The 23,538-nt window shown below is 52.8% G+C and overlaps 1 protein-coding gene across 3 annotated transcripts in view; it reads left to right on the forward strand.

The window, feature by feature from the left end:
- Positions 1–862: 862 nt before the first annotated feature.
- SLC39A14 (solute carrier family 39 member 14) overlaps positions 863–23,538 on the forward strand; it is a 28,385-nt gene continuing 5,709 nt past the window's right edge. The window contains exons 1-9 of one of the 3 annotated variants that reach the window (XM_043502984.1): positions 880–975; positions 4,883–4,982; positions 11,588–11,672; positions 13,617–13,898; positions 14,625–14,811; positions 19,991–20,160; positions 21,903–22,025; positions 22,722–22,907; positions 23,087–23,294. In XM_043502984.1, the coding sequence (XP_043358919.1) occupies positions 13,632–13,898; positions 14,625–14,811; positions 19,991–20,160; positions 21,903–22,025; positions 22,722–22,907; positions 23,087–23,294 (1,141 nt within the window). In that variant the 5' untranslated portion in view covers positions 880–975; positions 4,883–4,982; positions 11,588–11,672; positions 13,617–13,631. Of the gene's footprint in view, positions 976–4,729; positions 4,983–11,587; positions 11,673–13,616; positions 13,899–14,624; positions 14,812–19,990; positions 20,161–21,902; positions 22,026–22,721; positions 22,908–23,086; positions 23,295–23,538 lie in introns of those variants that run through there. The other 2 variants (XM_038385007.2, XM_043502983.1) reach the window with 2 other exon arrangements.

Raw genomic sequence — 23,538 nt, forward strand, 5'->3', positions numbered from 1 at the left:
AAAAGGTGGATGATACTAACCTCTTTGTAAAGTACTACCAGGTCTGTGGGTGAAAAATGCTACAGAAAAGCCGATTATTGTTGCAGATGGGGATGAAAAGGCCAGTGCTTGAGCATGACACCAAGGGTGGGGAGGTGGATGGTCTTTTGGTTAACGTGCAGGTCTGGGAACCCTGTTGCTTGTTTCCTGTCTCTGCCCTTGACTTGTGTGAGACCTTGGGCCAGTCTCATCCCTTAGTTTCTCTGTCTAAATCGGGGATGTAGCCGCCTTGCTCCGTGGGACTGTAACTGAATTCATGAGGGTTTGTAAAGAGCTGTGAAGGCCTCACGGGGAAGGGGCTAGAGCAGGGCAAAGGGTCATTTGTATTCATTTATTATTTATGCTCGTGTCATGCACCCTGTTATTATGTTGTCATCCACCCTAAGCCAGGCCCCACTCTGCCTGGGACACCTGCAGAGCCCTGCATTCCTGGGGCTGGGTGTGGGACGCGTAAGTGTGTAGTGGGGGGTGTATGAGTGCGTACACACGCAGGAGCATAGGCAGCTGTGCAAGCGTAGATCACAGTTTGAAGGCCCAGCTTCTCTCCTAGACCTACCCCTTATTTATTAGTGGCAGTGCAGAACCAGGAGCTCACTGTGCTGGGCGCTGTATAAACTCAGAACAAAACGAGGGGCTCCCCCTACCGACCACCCCTCACCCCGCACCTTCCCTTCCACCCGCCACTGCCACTGGGGCCCAGGAGAGGAGCCGCGCCACGTGGTGCCGCGGGCTTCCGAGTGGGCGGGGCGCGGAGCCAGCAGGGGCGTGGCTATGCTAATCGACGCGGGCCCGTGGCGAATGGCCGTGCGCAGGAGGCGGAGGCGCCCCGCTCGCCCCTGGTACGTAGCGTGCGCCGCCGGCGGCGTGCAGCCTACGCGGGCGCGTGCGGAGCTGGGGACGGGCCGAGCGGACAGCGCCGCGGGGCCGCGCCGGCAGGTGAGGGCCGGGATCGGGGCCCTGGCCTCTGCCCCGGGGGCTGCAGCTCGGGCGGGGCGGGGCTCTAGGGGGGAGTCGGGGCGCTGGGGGGGCTGGGCTGGGGGGTCAGGGCGCTAAGGGAGGGATGGGTGGGGGGAGTTGGGGCGCTGGGCTGGGTGGGGGGTCGGGGCGCTAGGGGAGGGATGGGTGGGGGGTCGGGGCGCTGGGGGGGCTGGGTTGGGGGGTCGGGGCGCTAAGGGAGGGATGGGTGGGGGGAGTCGGGGCGCTAAGGGAGGGATGGGTGGGGGGAGTTGGGGCGCTGGGCTGGGTGGGGGGTTGGGGCGCTAGGGGAGGGATGGGTGGGGGGGGTTGGGGCGCTAGGGGGGCTGGGCTGGGTGGGGGGAGTCGGCGCTGGGGGGGCTGGGCTGGGTGGGGGGAGTCGGCGCTGGGGGGGCTGGGCTGGGTGGGGGGAGTCGGCACTGGGGGGCTGGGCTGGCTGGGGGGTCGGGGCGCTAGGGGAGGCTGGGCTGGCTGGGGGGTCAGGATGCTAAGGGAGGGATGGGTGAGGGAGTCAGGGCGCTGGGGGGGGCTGGGCTGGGTGGGGGGAGTCGATGCTAGGGGCTGGGCTGGGGAGTCAGGGCACGAGGGGGGGCTGGGTGGGGGAGTCAGGGCGCCGGGGGGGCTGGGCAGAGGGGGTGCTGGGTCGGGGCACTGGGGAGGCTGGGCTGGGTGGGGGGGGGTCAGGGCGCTAGGGGGTGCTGGGTCAGGGCGCTAGGCTGGGCTGGGGGGTCAGGGCACTAGGGGGTGCTGGGCAGAGGCGGTGCTGGGTCAGGGCGCTAGGGGAGGCTGGGCTGGGTGGGGGGGTCAGGACGCTAGGGGAGGGATGGGTGGGGGGAGTCGGTGCTGGGGGGGCTGGGCTGGGTGGAGGGAGTCGGTGCTGCGGGGGCGGGGTGGGGGGGTCAGGGTACTGGGGGGCTGGGCTGGGTGGGGGGAGTCAGGGCACTAGTGGAGGCTGGGTGGGGGGGTCAGGGTGCTTGGGGGGCTGGGCGGGGGGAGTCGGGGCGCTAGGGGGTGCTGGGTAGAGGGGGCAGGGGGCATCTGAGGATCTGCAGGTCCTGGCCAGCAGTGGAGGTGGGGGCTGTAGGATCTGTGGTGAGTGTGTGGGGTTTAGGCTCCAGGAGAACTGGGGGTCGGCAGAGGGGGATGTGTGAACTGGGTGTGATGGTACAGCAGAGTTGGGATGCTCGTGTCCGGTTGCTGTGATGGGCATTGGCTCTGGGTCCCAAGGCACCCGAGTGACACCAGGGCAGGTGCTGAGGGCACTAGGAACTGGGTGGTATCAGGGTGGCTGTGAGTGGGTGATCTGCCTGTGGGAGCTGTGGGGCAAGCGGAGAGGGCCATGGCTATGGATCAGTGGTATCTGGGGGTATGACAGCAGGGAGTTGAGCACTGAAGGGCACTGGGTAGGTAGAGGGAGTGAAGAGAAGCCAGGGGAGGGGGAAAGGAAGTCTTTGTTGTGGGTGGGAAAGGGGGTCTGCTGGGCCTTGGGAGTGGAAGAGCTAGTGGCATCTTTGAGAGGGGGTAACAAAGGCAGCGGGCTTGGGGGACATCCGATATTAAATCCTGGGCGGGGGCATGTAGGGAGCAGAGGTAATGTGTGGACATTCATTTGCCTTAAGGGCAAGGCAGGGCAGGGCAGGGGAAACTGGTGGGCTCGTCACAGTGTGCACTTACGCCTAATGGGTGCCAGGAATAAATTCCCCCCCTGGAGGAGTGGATGCTGCTAGAAGCCAGATATTGCACTGGAGGGGCTGCTCTTCTCTTCTTATCCCAGAAGGTACCCTAGCTCCAGGTAATGCTGTAATTGTTGGCTGCGACTGCAGTCCTCACATAGAGCACATGTGCTACTCACAGCTCTGGGAGGGAGGCGGAGGGTCAGAACTCTTGGGTTCTATAGTGGTCTTGCTATTGATTCCCTCTTTGGGCTTGTGCGAGTCACTGACTCTCTGCGTCTCACAAAAGGAGATAGGGTTACTTCGCAGGTGGATTGAGAGCCAGTGGGTGGAATCTGCACAGCCTATTGGTAGAAATTTTTTAATCATGCAGACCCTTCCTTTGTGTTTAAATGTTTCTGTGTCACAAGTTTCCCTGCCTTGCCACTTGGCCCTTGTGGCATTGGGCTGAGGCTGGAGAATGGGAAAAAGGGTTAGAAATAGAAGTGAAACTGGCTAATCGCTCATCTCTCCCTGAGCTGGGGGAAGTGCAGAAGACCAACTAATAGCATAAATGCTGTGAGGTCAGTTTCGCTTTCAAAGGTCCATCTGTTCAAATTACTAGGGTGTTACTAGTAGTGTGGACTTGTTTTGTTTTTTTCTTTAAACATGATCTTTAACCTGCTCTCCTCCCTTGTTTGTGAATTGCTTTCATATCTGTAGATGAAAAGCAATACACAAGGCAAAGGGCAGCTGGTATGCCATTCAGTCCTTGCCTCCTGCAGGGAGACTGCCAACAAGAGGGTTAATTATTGCCCCTGGTGGCAATGAGTTTTGCTGTCTGGACACCTGCCTATGGGGAACTGGACTGAGACGCACCATCCCGTGCCACATATGACTCTCTGTTTTGAAAGAGAAGGCATGTAGGCCAGATTTAGACAGCCAAGAACTGTTTAGATGGGCATGCCTATTTCCAGTAAGTGGTACCAGGGATACCGTTACAAGGCCAAATGCAGTACTGGTGTGAGCAGACACAATTCTGGTGAAGTCAGTGGAGTTGTTTCTCCTTGCGCTGTTGGCCTGTTGTGTCTGTGGTGTAAGATTGTGGCGTATTGCACACGCCTTTATGGTTGCAGTGAGCAAAAGTGCGGGGAGAGAATGTGCTTTAGAGGGTTGAGAAACATGCCTGTAGCGAGAGAGGAGAGGGGAATGCATTGTTGCTGTAGTACCAGTGTTAGCATTATGCTTCCCTTTCCAGCCACGCTCTGAGAGGAGAAGTGGGGTTGGAAACATCAGCGTTGAAGGGCTTGAATAGTCTGGAGAAGTCTTATCTTAAAGCATGAAGGGAGTGGTTAGGCGTATGGAAAATGTGTCCTTTTGACCTTGTTTCAGTAAAAGCTGCAGTGACTTCTCCTGTCCCTTCTGCTGGAGGTTTCAAATGCCATTCGTGTTGACACAGCAAGTGTCTTGTGCTGTTTCTGGAACATGGCGTGGGTTATGAAGAGGGGTGATGCTGAGACATCCCAGGGCCTTTGTCAGAGGATTGTAAGCTGATGGGTAGCACCTTACTGGTGAGCAGGAAGGGGAAGGTAACATGATGCTTACACCGCCATATGCTCTTAACTCCTTCTAGTTTGCGTGTGTTTGAACAAACACCACACATGCTTGACAATAACTTTCTCACACCAGGGTGTCTTCTTGCCCTGGGAAACATTGGTTCTCCCTCTAGCTGAAATTAACATGTTACTTCCAGGCTTGTGCTCAAGCATCACAAAATACTTTGCATTTCCGTTGCACATTCAAAGAATTAGATACACTTTAAGGACTAGGGTCTGTCCCTAGCTCTGCTCCTGACTGACTGTTTCCCTTGGGCAGGTCGTTTTCCTGCTCTGTAAGATGGGAGTAACGACTAATTGACAGGATCCTGGTTCTCAGTTCTCTACTCACTGTGTTTCCTCCTGATGTCAAACATCCTGGGGTTTGATAGCAGTGGAGCCAAAGGTGAGGAGAGAGACAAGGACGAAATATTGCTCTCTTCAATTCCAAGTAGGTCAAACATCGGCCCTGCACTGCTTTTGACTGTGTCATTTCCCAGGTGTTGGGGCTGAGCCATCAGTGGGTGCTTGGGAGCTAGATCTGCCCTGATTGGGACTCGGGCCTCCCACCCCCTCAGTTTAAAAATAATGCGGCAAATCTCTTCTCGAATGAAAACCCAGTGGACTTCACAGCTTTATCAAGAAAGTTCCTGGTCAGAGGGTGTGGTGAGCTGACAGAAAGGCTAAGTGGTGTTGAATCAAACAAAGGGTACCTCAGAAGGTCAGTCTGTGGTGGGGGTGGAGAATTCATGAGCTGGAACAGGCAGGATGCCAGGCAATCTAGCGGGGGATTTCTGAATGTGTGAGAAAGGGGGGGAGGTGGTGGTTTTTCCGCAAGTTGTGTGAGGTGTCTCTTGTAACCGTTGCACACGGGCAGCTGGACTGCTCCTGTTTCCAGCAAGCCCTGGAAATTTGTCCTCTGTTCAGAGAGGAGTGCTCCAGACCCGCAGCTTCTTTTCTTCCAGGCTATTGCCCAGTACTGTTAGTCTCCCCTGTTCTCAGGCTTTCATTGCCTTTCCTTCCGAGAGGCCCCCTCTCCGGTCCTGCCTCTTCTCTAAACGACACTGGGGGCTCCAAACAAATTAAGTAGGGGACAGGTAGGGTTGATTCCTCCAAGCATAGGGAAATAAATCTTGAAAGACATCCTCCATGCGTTTCTTTAGCACCTTTCACTCAGCAGCAGCATGGGAGTAGATGTCTAGCGACACACAGGATCTGCACTGTAGAGCTCTTCCTGCATTCTCTGTACCACGTGTCCTGCATGCACCAGGGATGCTGTTGCCAATCTGAAAGGGTCCCTTAGAAGAAACTTCTGCAGTCTCCCAGTGCAGCAAAAATGGCTGCAAAGCAACATGGGGTTCTTCTGACTGGGGGGGTTGCAACATTCTGAGAACTACACGTTGTGTAGTCATGATCTAGGAAATACTGACAAAGGACAAGAGGCACCATGAGGATGTGATGGGGAATCTCTTTGCGATTAGATCCGATCTGTGATCCCAGTACACTATCAGCTGAGAATGCCTTTGCTAGCTGGAGAAGCTTCTGAACCTTTACAAGAAATGTAGCAAAAACACCCTGCTCTGCAGTGCCAATGAAGTTCAGACTGAGCTCCTGGAGATCTAACCCTTTGTAATTCCCGTAGCGCTAGTGAAATATGCTGGCTTGCCATCCCTGGAAAGTGAACTATCCCCAGTGAAGGCACAACATGTGGCTCACCGTCCCCTGCCAATGCGTTTCAGCCCCACTCAGGAGGAACTTCCTTTAGGGAAGTGAGGAGCTTGCTCCCCATGGCCCATTCCGTCCTTGGTCTCTTCCAAGATTGCCAGCAGGCACGTGGCAGTGACTTGTGAAACTGACACCAGTCCACCAGATCTTTCCAGGTCAGCCACTGAACAGGTGTCAGGGGAACGAGTTTTGAACTCTAACAGCGTGGTCTGGTTTTGAACTGCCAACTTCAGAGTGAGACTGAATCCTGTCACCAATTCTCCTTTGCCATCGAGGCCCATGTAAACCCTCGTAATGTACTGTGACAGGTCTCTGGCTGCTCTTGTATTGTTGTGCTCAACTCTTGCAGTGGTTATGGGGTACGTTCTTTCACAAAGAAGACTAGGCACTTCAGTTTTACTCTGAGGTAAATTTTTCCAGAGGTCAGCTGCGGGTGGGGTGGGGTTTCCCGGCTGTTTATGTGCTTGGTGTGTGTTGTGTTTTTACCTTGGGGCAGCTCACACGTATTAGTCACCCTAAGGTAAAAACCACACCACCATCAGCACTGAAGACAAGACCCACTCCACATGCATTGCTTAGCAGGCTTCTTTTTAAACTGTAAAGCTGTGGCATATGCGAGAGCAGTGCTGGAACTTTTACCGCATTGAATAGTCATTCTTGTTTCACGCCTGCACCTCAGGATACAGAGCTGGCAGAGAGAAACTTGGGAGTGGTGTGATCTTAGTGACATAGGCATAGTTTCCATGAATTCCAGCAGCTCAGACTTCTGGGAAGGTTTTTGTGTGTGTGATGTTAGTTTAAAATTTCTTCTGCAGTTAGTATAATGCACTTACTGTATTTACTGAGCAGATGACTTAGGTGGTCAGTTTTGAGCAAGGCGGGAGGTTAATAGGGTGTATATTTTGACCTGGAGCTGTTTAAATATATTTAATCTGGGAGAGGGGGTTGGACAGTGGAGACAAACATTTGTGGGTTAGCTAGAAGTAAAGGATTATGGGGCACTTCAGAGGGACCTAACCACATGGGATCAAATGAAATTCACTGCAGATATGCTGGAAGCAACAACATGAATTACTCCTACTTTGAGTGGTGACCGTTGGTGAGAACACCCTTCAGGGAAACAAACCTGGGTGTCATTGTGGGCTGCTCAGAGAGGAAGCGTTTAAGGATTAGACATCTCTGTGAATGAGGATATCGTCTGCAGTGACAGTAGCTAGGATAAAAACAACAAGGAGTCCGGTGACACCTTAAAGACTAACGGATTTATTTGGGCATAAGCTTTCGTGGGTAAAAACCCTGCTTCTTCAGGTGCGGGATAGAAGTAGCTAGGATAGAAATGTGTAAGGGGTGTAAGCCTTCACGCCTCAGGGTATGAGCTAGCCACTAACTGTCGGTGGTCAAGAAGAAAATGCCTATGGGCAGGTTATTGCAGGGTTTTAGACTCTTGTAATTATGGCACTGTGCATTTGGATCATTGATGTGGTTGGCTCTGACAATTTGTGTTCTATGGTGATTGGCTTACTATAGATTTGGGGGACGGAAGTAGCTGGTAAACTGAGTGCTGGGAAGGAGGGAGACAAGAAACCTGAGGCTATTCTTCCCTTCTCACCTAGTTGCCAACCCCATTTAAAAAGACAGAGGGGTTGCAGCTGTGTCACACTCCATCCTCCTAAGGGCGAGTATGTGGTCAGGCTGGGCTGTACCTTTAACCTCAGTTGCTTGTCTATGTGCTGCAGATCTTTACCAGGCCTTGTCCCCAGTTCTTTAAAGCGGCAAGGAGCTCTGAGACAGGGTGGGAGCAAGGGGTGGGTACTGCAGAGTCTTCAGGGAGACTGGCGGAAGCGTTTGTGTCTCTGGCACGTCCCGAAATGTGTGCTGCACCGCTTCCATATGCATTGCCTTTCTCCAGATTTGGGAGGGGAGGGGTTAAATCGGTAAAGCATCTCCCCCCGCCCCCCAAGCCCTTGCTAAAACCTCCCCGGCCAGTTCCCTCTCAAGGAATTCCTGGTGCTTTTTAAAAAACAAAGATTTCAAAGTTGCTGTAAGCTCTTGAGACTGAGAGAATGTCTATCCCTTTTTAATAAGAAAGCATTGGATGTGGCCTAATAACAGTGTTGGGCGCCTGAGTTTGGTTTGCTCTGATTAGCCTTGAATTGGCGACAACAGAACCTCTGCTTCTCCCGCCCAGTCCCAGTCAGTGTGAGGGGCTGGGAGGACTGCTCCTTGTAGGGCAGACCCGTCAGGAGAGGTCTTGCCAGTCCAAATATGGCTCTGGCCAATGAGTCAGACTTTTATTTTCGGAACATTTGGTTGGGTAGAGTCCAAAAATGCCTTAGATCAACTTCTAGAGGAGACCAAAGTCTGTAACACATCAGCAAAGGTTTGTTTTGAATATGGCTGTGGGCCTAGTGAACAGGAGCACAGACCGAATTCTGCTTTAGGTCATAGATGAGGGAGTGAGTGTGTGTGTGATGTGTTAGCAGAGCAACAAAAGTCAGCGTCTTAAAGTGAATGCAATGCTCGTATGACGCCGTTCAAGCAGAAGGCATGTTGCACCTGCATCCCACCCACAGCCGGAGTAGGCACCACGAGGGGAGGGGAAGGGAGATCAGTCCCCTGGCCCATTCCATGCTTGGCCTTCTCACTCTCTGATCTTTCCCCACAGACTCATTTCACAAAGAGCACTAAACAGCTGCCAGGAGGGAGCAACTTTGAGTTCCTGCCAGCCTGGGCTGAATACAAACCACCTCCAAGACCCCATAGTGAATTACCCACCCCTAAGCCTTGCAGTCATCTGTCTGTGTCAAAATATCAGAGTGTGTGTCTGTCTTCAGTGCACTTATTCTCACAACACCCATGTGTAGCAGGGGTTGTGCTGTTATCAGATGAGGATCTGATGCACAGAGAGGCTAAGTGACTTGCCCAGGGTCACACAGGACATCTGTGCCAGAGCTGGGAATTGAACCTAGATCTTTGGAGTCCTAGGCTAGCATCTTGTCCACTTCACCACCCTTCTCTTGGGCAGTTGAAGTAGTTTATGGAAGCCCAGAGTCCTGAAAATAACTATGTCCACAGCAGGGACTCGGAGCAGCTTTTCCTTAGGCTTAGTGGCTAAGATACCCCACTTGCTAAGATACTGGGCACCAGCTGTGGGATGTGCTGCTACTCCTGTACCAAAGTCTGCTTCCACAGCATATGGCCTGAGCTCTGGAGAGAAATCTGGCAAGGTCTAAGCTAAGAACCTAAACCATACTGAAGTGTGCAGCTGACCTTTCTGGAGAGCTAGTCCAACATTCCCTGGCATCCAAGGTTTTCCCCTGATAAGGTCTCAGCAGTACAATGTGTCAATGTTCCTGTATCCCAGAGACACAACTTTCCCCTCCCATGGAAACAGTCCAACTCAGCAGCGCTCATCGGAATTGCAAGCCATAGCCTCGTCCCTGGACTGCAGCAAGAAGCCCCGTGCATGCTGTGTCCGGGCAAGGGTCTTCCATTTCTTAGCCTTGTGGATTTATATGGAGGCTTAATGATCTGTTCTGTGCGGGGTGCCGAAATGCACCTCCTGTTGCTGTGCTGGGGAATGTTTTCGTGACCCCAGCTGACCATGAACCAACTGGGACAGAAATAGCTTGGAGTTGCCCCCTGAAGCCTTTGCATGGGTGCCAGGTGGCTTTATCCTGGAGAGATTTGCTATGCAGAGCACGGCGGGTGAAATTCTGGCCCCACTTAAGACTATGCTGCCACTGTCATTTAACTGGGCCACTGTTTCACCCAGAACACCGGAGTGACTTCACTGGACACATGAAACATTACCTACTGTAAGGCACTCTGAAAGCCTGTTTATTAGAATAGGTAGGAGAAGCTCTAGATCAGCTCCTGCGCGTGGTCTGGTGATTGTCCTGGCAGTTATAGGACACTGGTATTGGTCAGTAATATTTATAATAGTATTTTTTAATAAGAGCCTGGAAGGGATTTCGACCCTCATGCTTCAGGGCTTCAGCTGGTCTCAGGGTATCGGGGGGGGGGGGTCAGGAGGAAACCGCCTCTGATGACAGGTAATTCCATAACTGCCTTCTACAAGGTTCTTGCATCATCCTCTGAATCAGCTGTTACTGGCCACTTCCAGAGACAGGATGCCAGGCTAGATGGGAGCACAGGTCTGATCCAGCCTGGCAATTCCTATGGCCTTATGTAAGGCTGCCCTCTTTGTGCCTCCTGGCATATTGCATGGCAGAGCTGGTGCTGCCCAGCGTTCGAGCTCAATACTGTTTTACTGATTTATATAAAAGATTAGCGGTCAAGGACCCGGTAAATTTAAATACATAGATGCCTCCGCCTGGGGAAGAGGCCGCTGGGATATGGTTCAACTTATAATTAGCAGCATGGTTAAAATATAACACAATGAACGCATCTTATTCCTCAGGCCCTCGAGCTGCTGCAGACGTCTCCTGGGCTCCCAGACAGCTCAGAAGGACTTGCTACAGCCCAGCATCCAGGTTTCCACAAAGCTATACATGCTGATCGCTGTGCTGTCCTCTCTGTGCCTCCTGTCTGAATGTGGGTGTGGGATTTGTGTCAGTTAGGCTGGAAGCCCATGGAGTAGGGGCCTTGTCTTGAGTGTGCAAAGCCTGCACTGGGTTCACTCAAGGCCCTGTATAGGCTGTCAGGGTAACTGACCATATGGGGAGGGATGTGTTCATAGGGGCACAGGTCTAAAGCCGTCGTCTCGGCAGGCTTTGAACAGTGGTTGAAACTTAGAAGATAGAGAGGAAAGAGAGGGGTGAATAAAACCAGGCATGGTACAGCTTTCAGGCCCAGAACTCTGCACTCAGCTAATGCCCTGGCTCCTGGCTGTGGTGCCCATCCGTCTACGCAGAGCCCCAGCTGGGACCTGGGTGCACTAGGCAGGCCCAAATTCTCCCCCTGCACCCTCTGTGGGTCTTCAGGGAGGGGGCCTCCTGGCTCTCGGTGTCCGAAGGAAGCGAAAGCTGCCGCAGCCAGCTGCCAACTCCGTGGCCTGGCCCCTTCACATGAAGTTTCCCAAACCTCTGACCTGGCTGCTCTGGTTTGACGCCATGTTTGTAACGCTAGGTCAAGGCTGCTGTGTTCAGCCTCCAGGCACTGCAGGGACTGGGGCAATGTGAGCGCCAGGGCAGTGGTGGCCGCTGGTGTGTGGGCTGTGCTCCAGAGAGCTGTGCAGTCTTGGAGGAGGCGTGTTTCGTGGGCTGTCTCCCCCAGGACCTGTAGACGTGAGCATCCCCTGGAACGCTCCGCTGCATTACTGCGGTGGCTCTGCTGGCCTGGTTTGTGAAGAGCCTAACAGCCTTGGCCCTCTGGCGTGAGAAGATAAGAGGTAGGGGAAGCAGCCTGCAGCTAGCTCGTCCCATGTGTTGCAGAAGCACAGAGGGTGTGCTGGGTCTGGGGCAAACACCTTTCAGCAGGCAGCCTTAACCCCACACGTAGACACAACACTTCGCTCCTCAGTAGCTTGCTGTCCCATCCCCTGGGCAGAGCGTTGTGGCAGCAGGAGAGCAGCATGAACTCTATGGTCCTCCCGCTGCGAACTCCATCCTCCCTTCACACTGCCTCTCCCCCATCCAGGGACTGTGAGCTCTGCTGCCCTTGAGCATTCGGCTTGCCAGCGGCTGTTCCGGGTTACTCTATCGTGTCTCTGGACCGGACGAAGGTGAGTGCCCTGCGTCTGGGGAACGCTGCTGTGAGCATGGCTGGGGTTCTCCCAAGCAGGCAAATACCTGTGTGGTTCTGGCAGCAGATGCTCCGAGGCTTCTCCCGTCATTCATGACACCATGCCTCTCGAGGTCTGCTCTTGCGGTGCCACGTGGGGGTGGGGTGAGTGAGGCAACGTGGCCCTGTCTGCCACGCAGGGCTCAGTTAGTGCTGCTGGGCTGGAGAAATGGACAGTCCCCTTCCACCGCTGAATCCCTTCAGTGAGACAGCACTATCTGGTGCCAGGGCCTCCCAAGAAGAATTCCCAAGTCTGACAGAGAATCCCTTTGTGGCTTGGGGCAAATCACGCCTCTCTGTGCCTCAGTTTTCCCACAGGCCAAACATTGGTGGTAATCCTGACCACCTCATGTCATCGGGGGGAATATTTATGTATCTGCTCGATAGCACCATCCTGCGGACGGGGGTGCCAGCCAGGGAGCACTGTATAGCTGCATGAGCAGCTGAGAAGCTGCTAGGCACAAACCCAGCACGGTGGCCAACGGAGACTGAAGCGGTGGTCCGTGGCACCATTGCCAGGCCTGAGAGTTTGGAAGTTATCTCCCAAGACTGATCTGCAGCCTGGAATATGCATCGCCCCCATTCCCAGCTCCTAGAGCTCCCAGCTGCAGTGAGAAGCACTGTGTCCCCCAGGGCTTGCCTATGCCACCACCCCCTCATCTGACCTCACGGCATGCCGGACCTCCCCATTAATGTTTCTGCCCATCTGCCTGGATGTTGGTTTTCTCCCTTAAAAAATGTTGACCTGACTTGACCTTCCTGGAGTCACTTGACAGCAGCCCTACAGCCTCTCTCTCCATTTCCGCTCCAGCTCCTCACATGCAGCAAATCAACAAGCAGACCCTTTCCTGGCAGGCCTTGCAGCTGCGACGCTTCGGGAATGGGCCACGTGGCAGAGCTGCTTTCCTGGCAGTGTCTGCCTGTTTCGCCCTGTGAAATTCCTACGTGGTGCAATCGCTGGTGTTTAGTAGGGCTGCCGTGGACCCTGGAGTCCTGATCTGGGTACAGACTGGGGGTGCAGGGGGGAGACTCCAGGTACCTTTCCTCTGCCAGAGGGATTGGTGCCACTATCCATGGCAAGTGTTGGAATTCTGTTCCAGACTGAATTGTTGTCCCTGTACAGGTGAGGGAGAGCATGGCAGTGCGGCTACCACACTTACAGCCAGATGCCTGCAGGTAGCATGGGGTTCAGTGATGTTCAGCTGCAAAGGGAATCTGCTGCCCCCTGCAGGACACACCGCCATGCCTTCACAGGCCGTAGGAAGGCCTGTGTCATCCTCACCGCTGGGTGCACATTATCTTGTGTGGGGAAGTCGAGTAAGGGATAGGACAGCTGGAAGGACGGAGCCTAACGCAGGCAGGCAGGGGTACTGGAACTATTTGTATAATGGAGGTGCTGCGAGTGATTGAACTGAACTGTAAACTCTGTATAGAATTCAGAGTAGCAGCCGTGTTAGTCTGTATTCGCAAAAAGAAAAGGAGGACTTGAGGCACATTGGAGACTAACAAATTTATTTGAGCATAAGCTTTCGTGAGCTACAGCTCACTTCGTCGGAATGCATCCGACGAAGTGAGCTGTAGCTCACGAAAGCTTATGCTCAAATAAATTTGTTAGTCTCTAAGGTGCCGCAAGTCCTCCTTTTCTTTCTGTATAGAATGGAAACCACTTCAAGTCAGAGGGTGCAGCAGCACCCCCAGTTCCAGCACCTGTGCAGCCAGGCAAACCCATTGGAGAGGGTCTGACCCAACAAGGTGCTGGCTGCATGCCTTAGCAGCTGGGCTGTCTGTGCCCTTTCAGTCCAGCAACCGGTGGCTGGGGATTCCCTTAGTGCTCAGGGCTGCAGTGAATACTACAGTTAACCACAGTGTCTGCCTCCTTTTGCAGGATCGCCTGGTCACCATGATGCCGGGTATGAGTCCCCGATGCCGCCTCCTGGTGATGCTGCTCTGCCTCCTGGGCATCTCCTGCCAGACGCGGGCTGGCATGGACGCCTCGCCACAGCCCGCCGTCTCTGCGGCTTCCTTCCTGCAGGATCTCCTGCGCCGGTACGGCGAGAGCGACGTGCTGACCCTGCAGCAGCTCAAGGCCCTGCTGAATCGCCTCGACGTGGGGGTGGGGCACGAGAACATCTCCCGATCGGAGCCGCAGTGCAGGAACCTCTCCCGGGTACCGTGCCACGTGAATGTCTGTCTCTCTCCCCTGCAGCGCCCCAGGAGGGGTGTCCCAAGCCCCCCTCCGCCCTGCCCCTCGTCAACACAGAGTGCGAGGTCACCATGCCACTGGCTAAGCTTGTCCGGAATGGACAACCAGATGGGCCATGGTCTCTGCAGGGATACTCCTTGGGCTCACGTGGCCCTGTGTCACCCATGCAGGGAATCAGCTTGAGCTCCACTCGGGAGACCATTGCTTCTCCTGCTATATCAGCTTGCTCCGCTTGCTGCCCCAGCTGCTGTGCATCGTGTTTCCATTCCTTCAGTGTTCTGCTCCCAGGGAGCCAGCTGGTAAAGTTGGGTGAAAGCGGGGAAACGCGGGTTCTTGTGGGGTGGGGGAATCCATTACAGGCCAAGCAGAACTGCTGTGATGGGGGCAGGCAGGATATTGCCTCTGTGTGGAGAAAATTCTCAGGGAGGGGGAGGAAAACAGCCCCTGCAGATGGGTGGTTCATGGGACCTGCTAGACCTGTAGAGGGGGCTAGGGCCTCACATGCAGTGGGATAGGCCTGAGTCCAGTGAGGCGCTGCTGTGTGTGTGTATTGGGCCAGGAGGGGAAGGAGTTAGCAGGGGGAGGAGGGAGAGGATGCAATCGAAGAGCCCTCTGGGGATGCCCATATTGCCAAGCCGGACAGCAGAGCACAACCACGGGATGCTCAAGGTCTCTCTTTCCCCACGCCAGTGCTTCAGTTCCTCGGAGCTCTTCGCTGCCCACAACCTGAGCGAAGGGTCCCGTGTTGGCCCGAGCAAGTTCCAGGAGTTCTGCCCGACCATCCTGCAGCAGCTGGAGTCTCAGGCGTGCACGGCAGAGAACCTGGAGAATGAGGAGAATGAGCAGACGGAGGAGGGGAAGCCCAGCTCGGCAGAAGGTGAACAGATAGCCAGTGGGCACGGAGAGGGGACCGGGACCTGCTTTAGCTCTAAAGGCATTGCTGAAGCACAAGCTTTCCGAGCACCTCCCTTGAGTGCAGGGCACAGATGCTTTTTCTAGCCTTCACTGCAGAAATGGGGCATATTCTGGGCTTAATGTGATAGCACCTGTTCATAACCCTTCTCCTTCCCAGCCTGCCAGGGGAAGCCATGGCCTCAGCCCTGCAGTAGGAGTGACACACTGGGGCTGTGTCTTTGGCCGACAGTAATTAGAAAATGGCGCTAGCCTGCCCAGAAAGAGAGGAACCATGGGATGGAGAGAACGGAATCATGGGATTTTGGGGAGTTTGACTCCCAAGTCCCAGAATTCCACTAGCTTCGCTACACATCCCACAATGTGCAGCGAGGAAAAATCCCAGAATGCACTTGGCGAAGCAAAGGAGCATGGGATACCCACACGGAATGCCACATGCTTAGTGTGCCCCGAGCCCTGCCATACCTACACAACGATGTGAATTGAAACGGCACAGCTGTCCCACGTTCATGCTGTTAGCGCAGCTTATGTATCGCGCACCAGCTAGTGCATATCAGCCCAGTGTGAACTAATTCCCCATATAGACCGGCCCTTAGTTACACAGGGGAGTTGTGGGGACAGAGATCCTAGACGGCAGGGCCTGTTTTACATTTAAACCTCAGGTTTTCCAACAGGCAGCCCTTTGAAGGTGCTTTCTGAGTCGAGTGTGGATTCGGGCTGGCAGTCGTGATGGGGCTGCTTGCTAGGTGCTAGCCCCTCCTAATGCTAGATGGCAGGGTGCAGGGGCAGGGTGGTCTGTCGCCATCCCCCAGCTGTGTTACGTTACAGAAAGTCACATCAAACACATCCCACACTTCTCTTTTCCCATCTATGATCTGTGTGGCAGTCCTTACCTGCCTCCCAGAAGGCTTGCCTGAGAGTGAAGTGCTTTGGGATGAAAGATGCTGTCAAAATGCACTGTACTGCTGTTAAGCCTGTCCTCTTAGCGATGGCTTTGGGGCAGTTGTTTGGAACCAGAGGCACTCCAATAACATCACCCCTCCACACCTGTGTATGCAGGGCTGGATTTTCTGTCTTTCCTTAGGTCATTCCAAAGGCTCTTCATGGTAGGTGAGGAGAGACATTTCTCTTGTGGTAACCTTGGAAAGCTAACTTTCCAGGGGTAGCTTGGAATCTTGATGGTTTTCCTCCAGTGTAATTTTCTTGCAGATTCCGTGGAAAGTGCGGAGGCACTAGTGTTTGCAGCCTGTTGAATCTGCCCTTACCTTCCCTATGCATGGCACTGCAGGGCAGAGAGAGAGCAGTAATTGGGCCATTGACAATGCAGAGTGGAGAATTTGCTGCTGGGACATGTGACTTTAGTTCCCAGAGCAGTCAGCACTCTCTTGCTCTATATTCTAGCAGAGGCAGTGCTGTCTACCAGTGAGGAAGTGGTGCTTGATTACCTGTGTTTGTGCCTGCTAACCCAGCCCCACACACACTCTCTCATTCTCTCTCACACTTGTTCCAAGTTAATTCAGCTCAGGAGGGCCTGTTTTTTATCTTTCACTAGAGGATCTGGTTGCAGGTTAATAAATAACAGGGATTTCTATAGCCCCTTTCATCCAAAGCACATTACAAACTGTTTGCATGAATTGTATTTTGCCCACCTCTGAAACGCTGCTGCCATCTCTGAATGGACCGTGGCAGCTGTCTCAATAGCCACACAGCAGTGCTGTGGGACAGACCGTGAAGAATAGCACGCCATCCATCACATGGCAGTTACGGAAGTTCAGGGACGCAGCATGCAGTTGCTCAGATTAGAATTTCCCACGGATGCCAGGGTGCTGGTGGTTTGTAGTTTGGTTGTGCCTAGGAGTCCAGCTGTGGACCCCGTTGTGCTAGGTGTGGTGCAAACACTGCCCCAAAGGAGCTTATCAAAGTAGAGTCCTAGGTTAACTTTCCAAAAGTGCCAGGGACCTGTAACAATCCAAAGTGGCCCAGACCGTCGATTGGCTTCTCGGAACGATAACGCCCCCTATTGGAACACACAGTTATGGTCTCAGGAACTCCTTGTTAGACCTTCTCTGGTGCCTGCGATTCTCCCCCCTGCTCGCAGGCGTTCCTGGCTCTGGCTCACTTTTTCCAGCCTGTTAATGGGATACAACTGAACTCAGTGCCTGGAACTTAATTACTCCCAGTGCCCTTTAAAGTAATTCAGAGACATAGAGAAGCATTAACCAGGTTTATTTCCACACCCTCTCCCCGTCCTGTAATTGTCCCACTGTTAAAGTATCCCAAGCGGTGCAGTGGATGGGAGTGATCCTCTGTCATAACAAGGCCCCCTCCTCAGTGAGGCCTGACTCCCTTGGCCTTCCCTGCCCAGCTGTATCCAGAGCTGCTGGCGCCTGGCCCTCCCCACCCCCAAATAGCCTTGGTAATCCAGCCCTCATTTCTTCTTGTTCCACAGTGTGGGGCTTTGGCTTTCTCAGTGTGTCACTGATTAACTTGGCCTCCCTCCTTGGAGTCTTCATCGTGCCCTGCACCGACAAGGCCTTTTTCCGACGGGTCCTCACTTATTTCATCGCGCTCTCCATCGGGACGTTGTTCTCTAATGCACTCTTCCAGATGATCCCAGAGGTGCAGTAGAACACACCTTGCCCTTCTCTCTCTCTCTCTCTTTCTCTCTCTCAAGGGGCTGACTCTCCTGCTGGCCTTTAAAGCCCAGCCCCTCCCAAACAGATTTCTCTGTTGTCAAGGCAGAGGGAAACTTCTCTTCCATGCTGGCTTCCTGCCAGTGGCTTTCTAGGACCTGCTTGCTCCTCTGAGCACCAGGAAACATCACGTGGTCTCCTCAGGATTAACGTTTGGTGTTCAGGCAGCATGGGGAGCCCTGTGCCATCCTAACTTGCTTCCTCCTTCCTTCCTGTGGGGTTGCCTGCAGCCTCTCTGAGAACAGCAATCTCCTGTAGTTGCAGTGCAGCTGGTAGGGATCCTAGCTCTGGAGGGAGGGAGAAGAGAACTCCACCCACACGTGACTCCTGCTGGGTGGTTTTACAGCCCTTCTCTTCCCCCTGGTTATAGTGGTTGGAAACATGGGTGGTCCTAACTCCAGTGAGATCTCTCTGCTTGTGAAATAGATTGTAATTATAAAGATCTCTTGTTCTTCATGTTCCTGGTTGCCAAAGGGGAGACTTCCCAAAGCCTGCCCGTGATGAATGACGCTAAGCATAGACCAAGCATGTGCAAGTACATCAGGCAGCGTCTGGGAGCTTTAAGAGGACAAGGCACTCTTGTGCCAGGTTGGCAGCATCTGTGCTGTGTCAACGTTGGTCTGATGGGCAGAAGCTAGTGTAGGGGCATTCCTGGGGCTCATAAGAAGGGTGTGTGAAAGAGGAAGGAAGGAACAGAGGGTAAAAATGCACAGAAGGAATTGAAGAAACCCCTCCTGCCTGGGGATCCCAGCTTTTTCCTGGCTCCCAGTCTTGCTGATTAAAGGCGGCAGAGCCCATGGAAAGATCTATGCAAAGTGAAGTTTCCTGGTGCCCTGATGGGTTTGTCAGATACATTACAAACTAATTTTTGTTTTAATTGCACAATTCTGGAGCTAAATAAATATTCCCATGTGCTTTACAATCAGGTGTTGGAAACACACACGTTCCTCCATCATCCTGCTTTCTGGCAGCAGGATTTTCTCAGCAGGGTCTAGGTGCTTAGGGACCTCAAATCCATTTAGATCCTCAATCTTTCAGCCTAGAAGTCATGGAATTAAAATAAAATCTCAGCTTCTCACTGGAGCGATCCTTCCATCGTAATCCCAGGGCTGCTTTGCATTCAGCGTTTGTGTGTGCATTGTACTGCCCTGAAGAAGACAGGGTATCTAATTGTAAATGGATATTACCCTTCCTTGCCAGTGCTCCAGAGTGCAAGATCTCTTGGCTGTTTCAGTCAGCCACCTGCTGGCAAGCAGAGGGAGTTGGGGACAACAGGATTGGTGCTTGTTTCTCTCAGCCCCTCGCAAGCTAAAACAAAGCTAGTATGTTTCATGTTGGGTCTCCAGGCCTGGTGGTCTTAACGCAACTCCCAGTATTCCTGCATATTCCATGCTGGCAAGGGCTGTTATCTCATCTGTAAACCAGAGTCTGATGGAGCCCCTTGTTTGTGGGACTTGGGGAGGTATTTTTCAGCTCCAGAACTGTAACTTTATTGTATTTTTCTCTTAAAAACCAAACAAAATGCCTTGTTTCTGGATCTGATGGGAACTGAAATGATGGCGTACACTCCACCCCCATGGTATGCACTTTGCAGGAGAACTCCCGCGGCATGGAACGCAAACGCAGGTTAATCAATTAGGCTGGAAGGGTCTCGGACAGCCCAGGCAGAGCACTTGGCCTTTCTGATTTTGTCTGGTGCCCAGATACTCTAGTGATGAGTACACTAGGCATGCACAGGGTGAACAGGCTCCACTGTGCGATGCGGGTGGAGTGTACGAGATGCTGGCTGTAAAACTGAAGTGCTCCGTGGAATGCTGGAACTCTGACACGCCCCCCCCCCCCCCCCCAAATGGGCCTTATGCCTCTGGGAATGGCATGTGCCCACTGGGAGACTGACAAGGTCACCAGGAAAGTGAATCTGTTTTGGGAGGAGAACCCTGATTTTATTTCTCTCTTCAAAATACACTTCACGTCCACCTGCCACGAGCTAACTTCCATTCTTGGAGTGTTTATTTTAAAGTAAGAGCCTTGTTAGGATGAGGAATCTCATTCCTTCACCCAAATCCTGGCTTCTCCAAGGAGAGAATCCGTCCTGTTGTCAGTCTGTGGTGCAGTTAGTCACAGCAGCTGCATCCTGGAGTGTGGGCTGTAGGGCCAGCTCTGATGATTCACGTTCCTTGTAGTGTTCCAGCCACGATCCTTCCCTCCCCAAAGGGGCCAGCATGTCAGAGTTCCAGAGCCATCTTGTACCAGGTTTGCTTCTGGCCTCCCTGAACCAATTCCAGATTGATATGAAATCACTAATAAATGTCCCTTTTTCTCCTCCCTTCTCCCTCTCCCGCTCTCTCTCTCTCTGGTGTGGATTCACTTTTTTGCTGTCCTGTGTTGATTTCCCTGGACTCTCCTGCCTTCTGTGGTGTAACTGGGGTGGGGTTGGCACGCACGCTGCAGTCTGGGGTTACGGTTTCCTCTGCGTGACTGTCATCTCCCTCTGCTCCCTGGTGGGAGCCAGCGTGGTGCCCTTCATGAAGAAGACCTTTTACAAGCGACTGCTCCTCTACTTCATAGCTCTGGCGATTGGAACTCTCTACTCCAATGCCCTCTTCCAGCTCATCCCTGAGGTATGGTGAGGGCCTTCGGGCCTGTCATGTGTGTCTGTCTGTCTGCCTGCGCTCTCTGGTTTGAGGAGAAGCCGGTGGAACTTGAGGAGAAACATGAGTGAATGTTGCAGGGGGACAAAGATCTGGTCGGACCTGGTCTGTGCCTGCATCTGGGAGCTGGAAATGTTTAAGGAAGGCCCATCAGCAAGGCTAAATGCTGCTGTATGACTGTGTTAAGCTCCTAGCTGCTTTGCCATTGACCGTGTGACCATGGACAAGTCACTTCCACCTCACCTTTCGGTGTCTGTTCGCCTACCTAAAAAATTACCCTGATTGTATTTACTTATCTGCCAGGATGAGGTGTCTGGCCGTAGTCTAGCACTGCTCAGAGGACCTCAAAGCCTTAGGGTATGTCCACACTATGGAGACTATATTGGTACAGCTATGTCTCCATAGCTATGCTGGCATAACCCCATAGCTCAGAAGCAGCTTGCACCAAGGGAAGGGGTTTTCGTTGCTGTAGGAAGACCACCTCCCTGAGCTATAAGAAAAGGAGTACTTGTGGCACCTTAGAGACTAACAAATTTATTAGAGCATAAGCTTTCGTGAGCTACAGCTCACTTCATCGGCTGATCCCTGAGCTATAGTTGCTGTGTCAAAAAAAGCATTTGTCCATCGGCCTAGCTACGTCCACCGTGGAGATTAGGTCAGCATAGCTTTGTGTTTTTTTTCACACCCCTGAGCTATGGCAACCTAACTTTTAAGTGTAGACCAGGCCTTAGCCATTCTCAGGCCATATAAAGAAAGTGACTTTGATGTGTGAACAAAGCCAGGCTTGACTGGGTCACTTTTATGGTAGAGAGCAGATGGGGTGGAGAGAAGACTCCATGTTAAGGGGAGTCTTAGCTGCCTGTTGGAGGCACTCGCGTCCCTTACATACGGTTCAGTGTTTGTGCTGGCTGAGAGTGGACACGCTCCAGGCCATAGTCCCAGTGGTGAGTTTGTCGTGAGAAGCGACTTAGACCGTCTGGGCTTTGATATAAAAGGATCCCCAGCCCCTGTGCTAGAAAACACCTTCTATGCACACAAGAAATGAATAAGCTGAGAAAAGTGGAGTTACTGTCCAGAAATCCCCTGTGCAGGTGCCTGGTAAGTGATGGTTGGTGCAGTATGCTCTATGGAAGCTGCACAGTTGCTTCTCCTGATTCTGTGCTCAAAAGGGAGAGGAGAGGGCAGCTAATGATGTTTCCTGGGAGTGGACTTGCGAATGCAATAGATTTGATTGGCCCACCTGCCTGTGTTTATATTCGCATCTGACTTGTGAGAGGAGGGACAGTGAATTTAAAAACCAATAGATTTAAAGCAAAGGCATTTTATAATTAACCTGTGGAACTTGCAGCCACAGGATATCAAGATGAATAGCTGAGTGAGATTTATAGAGGTATGCGACATTTTAGATGAATGGAGTAGGATCTGCAGTGACACTGAGATAAAAATGAGATGGGCTAACGATTCTCATGCATCAGGGCATGAGCTGATTACGTCTGGGGTCAGGAAGACAGTCCCTTCTAGCATGCAGTAGTATTGCACAATTAGGTGTGTTAAGCCTTTCCCTGAAGCATTCACTGGGGGAGAAAAGACTAACTGAAGTGCTCTTCTGCTGTCCCTGTACTGAGAGCTCCTAGAGACATGGTTAGGGGAGGTGAAGGACGCTGCTGGTGTTTGTGGTTCTCAAATCTTTCTCTGTTGCCCCTTGTCTACAGGCCTTTGGATTCAACCCTCAGGAGGATTATTATGTCTCCAAATCTGCAGTGGTCTTTGGGGGCTTTTACTTGTTCTTCTTCACAGAGAAAATCCTGAAGATGCTTCTCAAGCAGAAAGATCAGGTGAGGTTGAGTTAGTCCCATGGGAGCGGGTTAGGCATTTCCAGACGGTACCGCTGCCAGAAAGGTGCTTCCCAATGGGTTTACTCTGATGCAGTTTTCAAAAATCCATTTTTCACCCCATTTTTCAGTTTGGGGTGGAATCTAAATCTGCTGCATGCCCTTGACTGGTGCACTCTGGAAAGGCCGCCTGCTTTACTGACTCTTAAATCCTGTGTGTGACTAGAAAAGCTTAGATCTTTGTACAACAAACAGTGGTTCCTTTTTACATTTGGGGGAGGATGATACTATTGACAGAAACGGGGGAAGTAAGAGGCACTTGGGCATAATGCTGTATGTTTCTTCCTTTTCCTGATCCACCCCAAAAGCTGTCCCATGCCATCCCAGAAGTAGCTGTAGTGACGTGTGTGTGTGTGTGTAGTTTGTACAGTAGGTTAGCAGAGGTGGAAGTGCTCTGGGATGAAAGATGCTATGAAAATGTACAATCACAATGTTGGGCTTTAATAATCAAAGACTCTAGTTTCCTAGTGGTTTTAGTCAGCTTCAGCATTGCCGTCTCTGTGAGGTTTCCTGTTCTAGCTTGTGGGCAAGATAAAATAATCAGCATGCTCCAGGCGTTTATGAGCCGGAAATGTACAAGTGACTGCATGCATTCATGCTGCATGTGGCTAAAGCCTGTAAATCTGTGTATCCTTCCAGCACCATCATGGGCACAGCCACTACAGCCCTGAGACCCTCCCCTCCAAGAAGGACCAGGAGGAAGGCGTAACTGAAAAACTGCAGAATGGGGACATGGATCACATGATCCCTCACAGAACCAGTGAGCTAGAGTGCAAGAACCCATCTGTGGATGAGAAAGTCATTGTGGGCTCTCTGTCTGTCCAGGTTAGTGCCCATCTCCCCTGGGGTTACCAGTTATAGCTGTTTGGAGGCGTTGGCTTACTCTGCAGAGATGGGCATGACACTGGGCAACGCAGTAAGACAAGTGGAGTTGTCCGCGGTCGGGCGTGGGTTGGTGACCCAGGCAGTGCGGTTCACATGTGACCTGGGGTGCTCCCTTGCAGGACCTGCAGGCTTCCCAAAGTGCATGCTACTGGCTGAAGGGGGTACGATACTCTGACATTGGCACGCTGGCCTGGATGATCACCCTGAGTGACGGGCTCCACAACTTCATCGACGGCCTGGCCATCGGTGCCTCCTTCACCGTGTCTGTCTTCCAAGGGATCAGCACCTCCGTGGCCATTCTCTGCGAGGAGTTCCCCCACGAGCTGGGTACGTGGCTCTTTAGCTGCGCACCTTAACTGCGTTTGGTCCCCATCCAGCCAAGTATTTAAGCATATGCTTAAGTCCTTAAGGAAAGTGTGAAAGCACTTGTTTAACTTGAACCTATTTCACCATTTTCTTTCAACTGTCAACAAAATGTACCAACTTCTCAGTCATTTAAAGAGACGCGTGTGCGTGTGGTGGAGGGCGGTATGTGAAACAGTGCTAGCCAGAGTAGGAAAACTGTGGAATC

The sequence above is a fragment of the Dermochelys coriacea genome, chromosome 26 (genome assembly GCF_009764565.3).
Source record: "Dermochelys coriacea isolate rDerCor1 chromosome 26, rDerCor1.pri.v4, whole genome shotgun sequence".
In the NCBI taxonomy this organism is placed as follows: Eukaryota; Metazoa; Chordata; order Testudines; family Dermochelyidae; genus Dermochelys; species Dermochelys coriacea.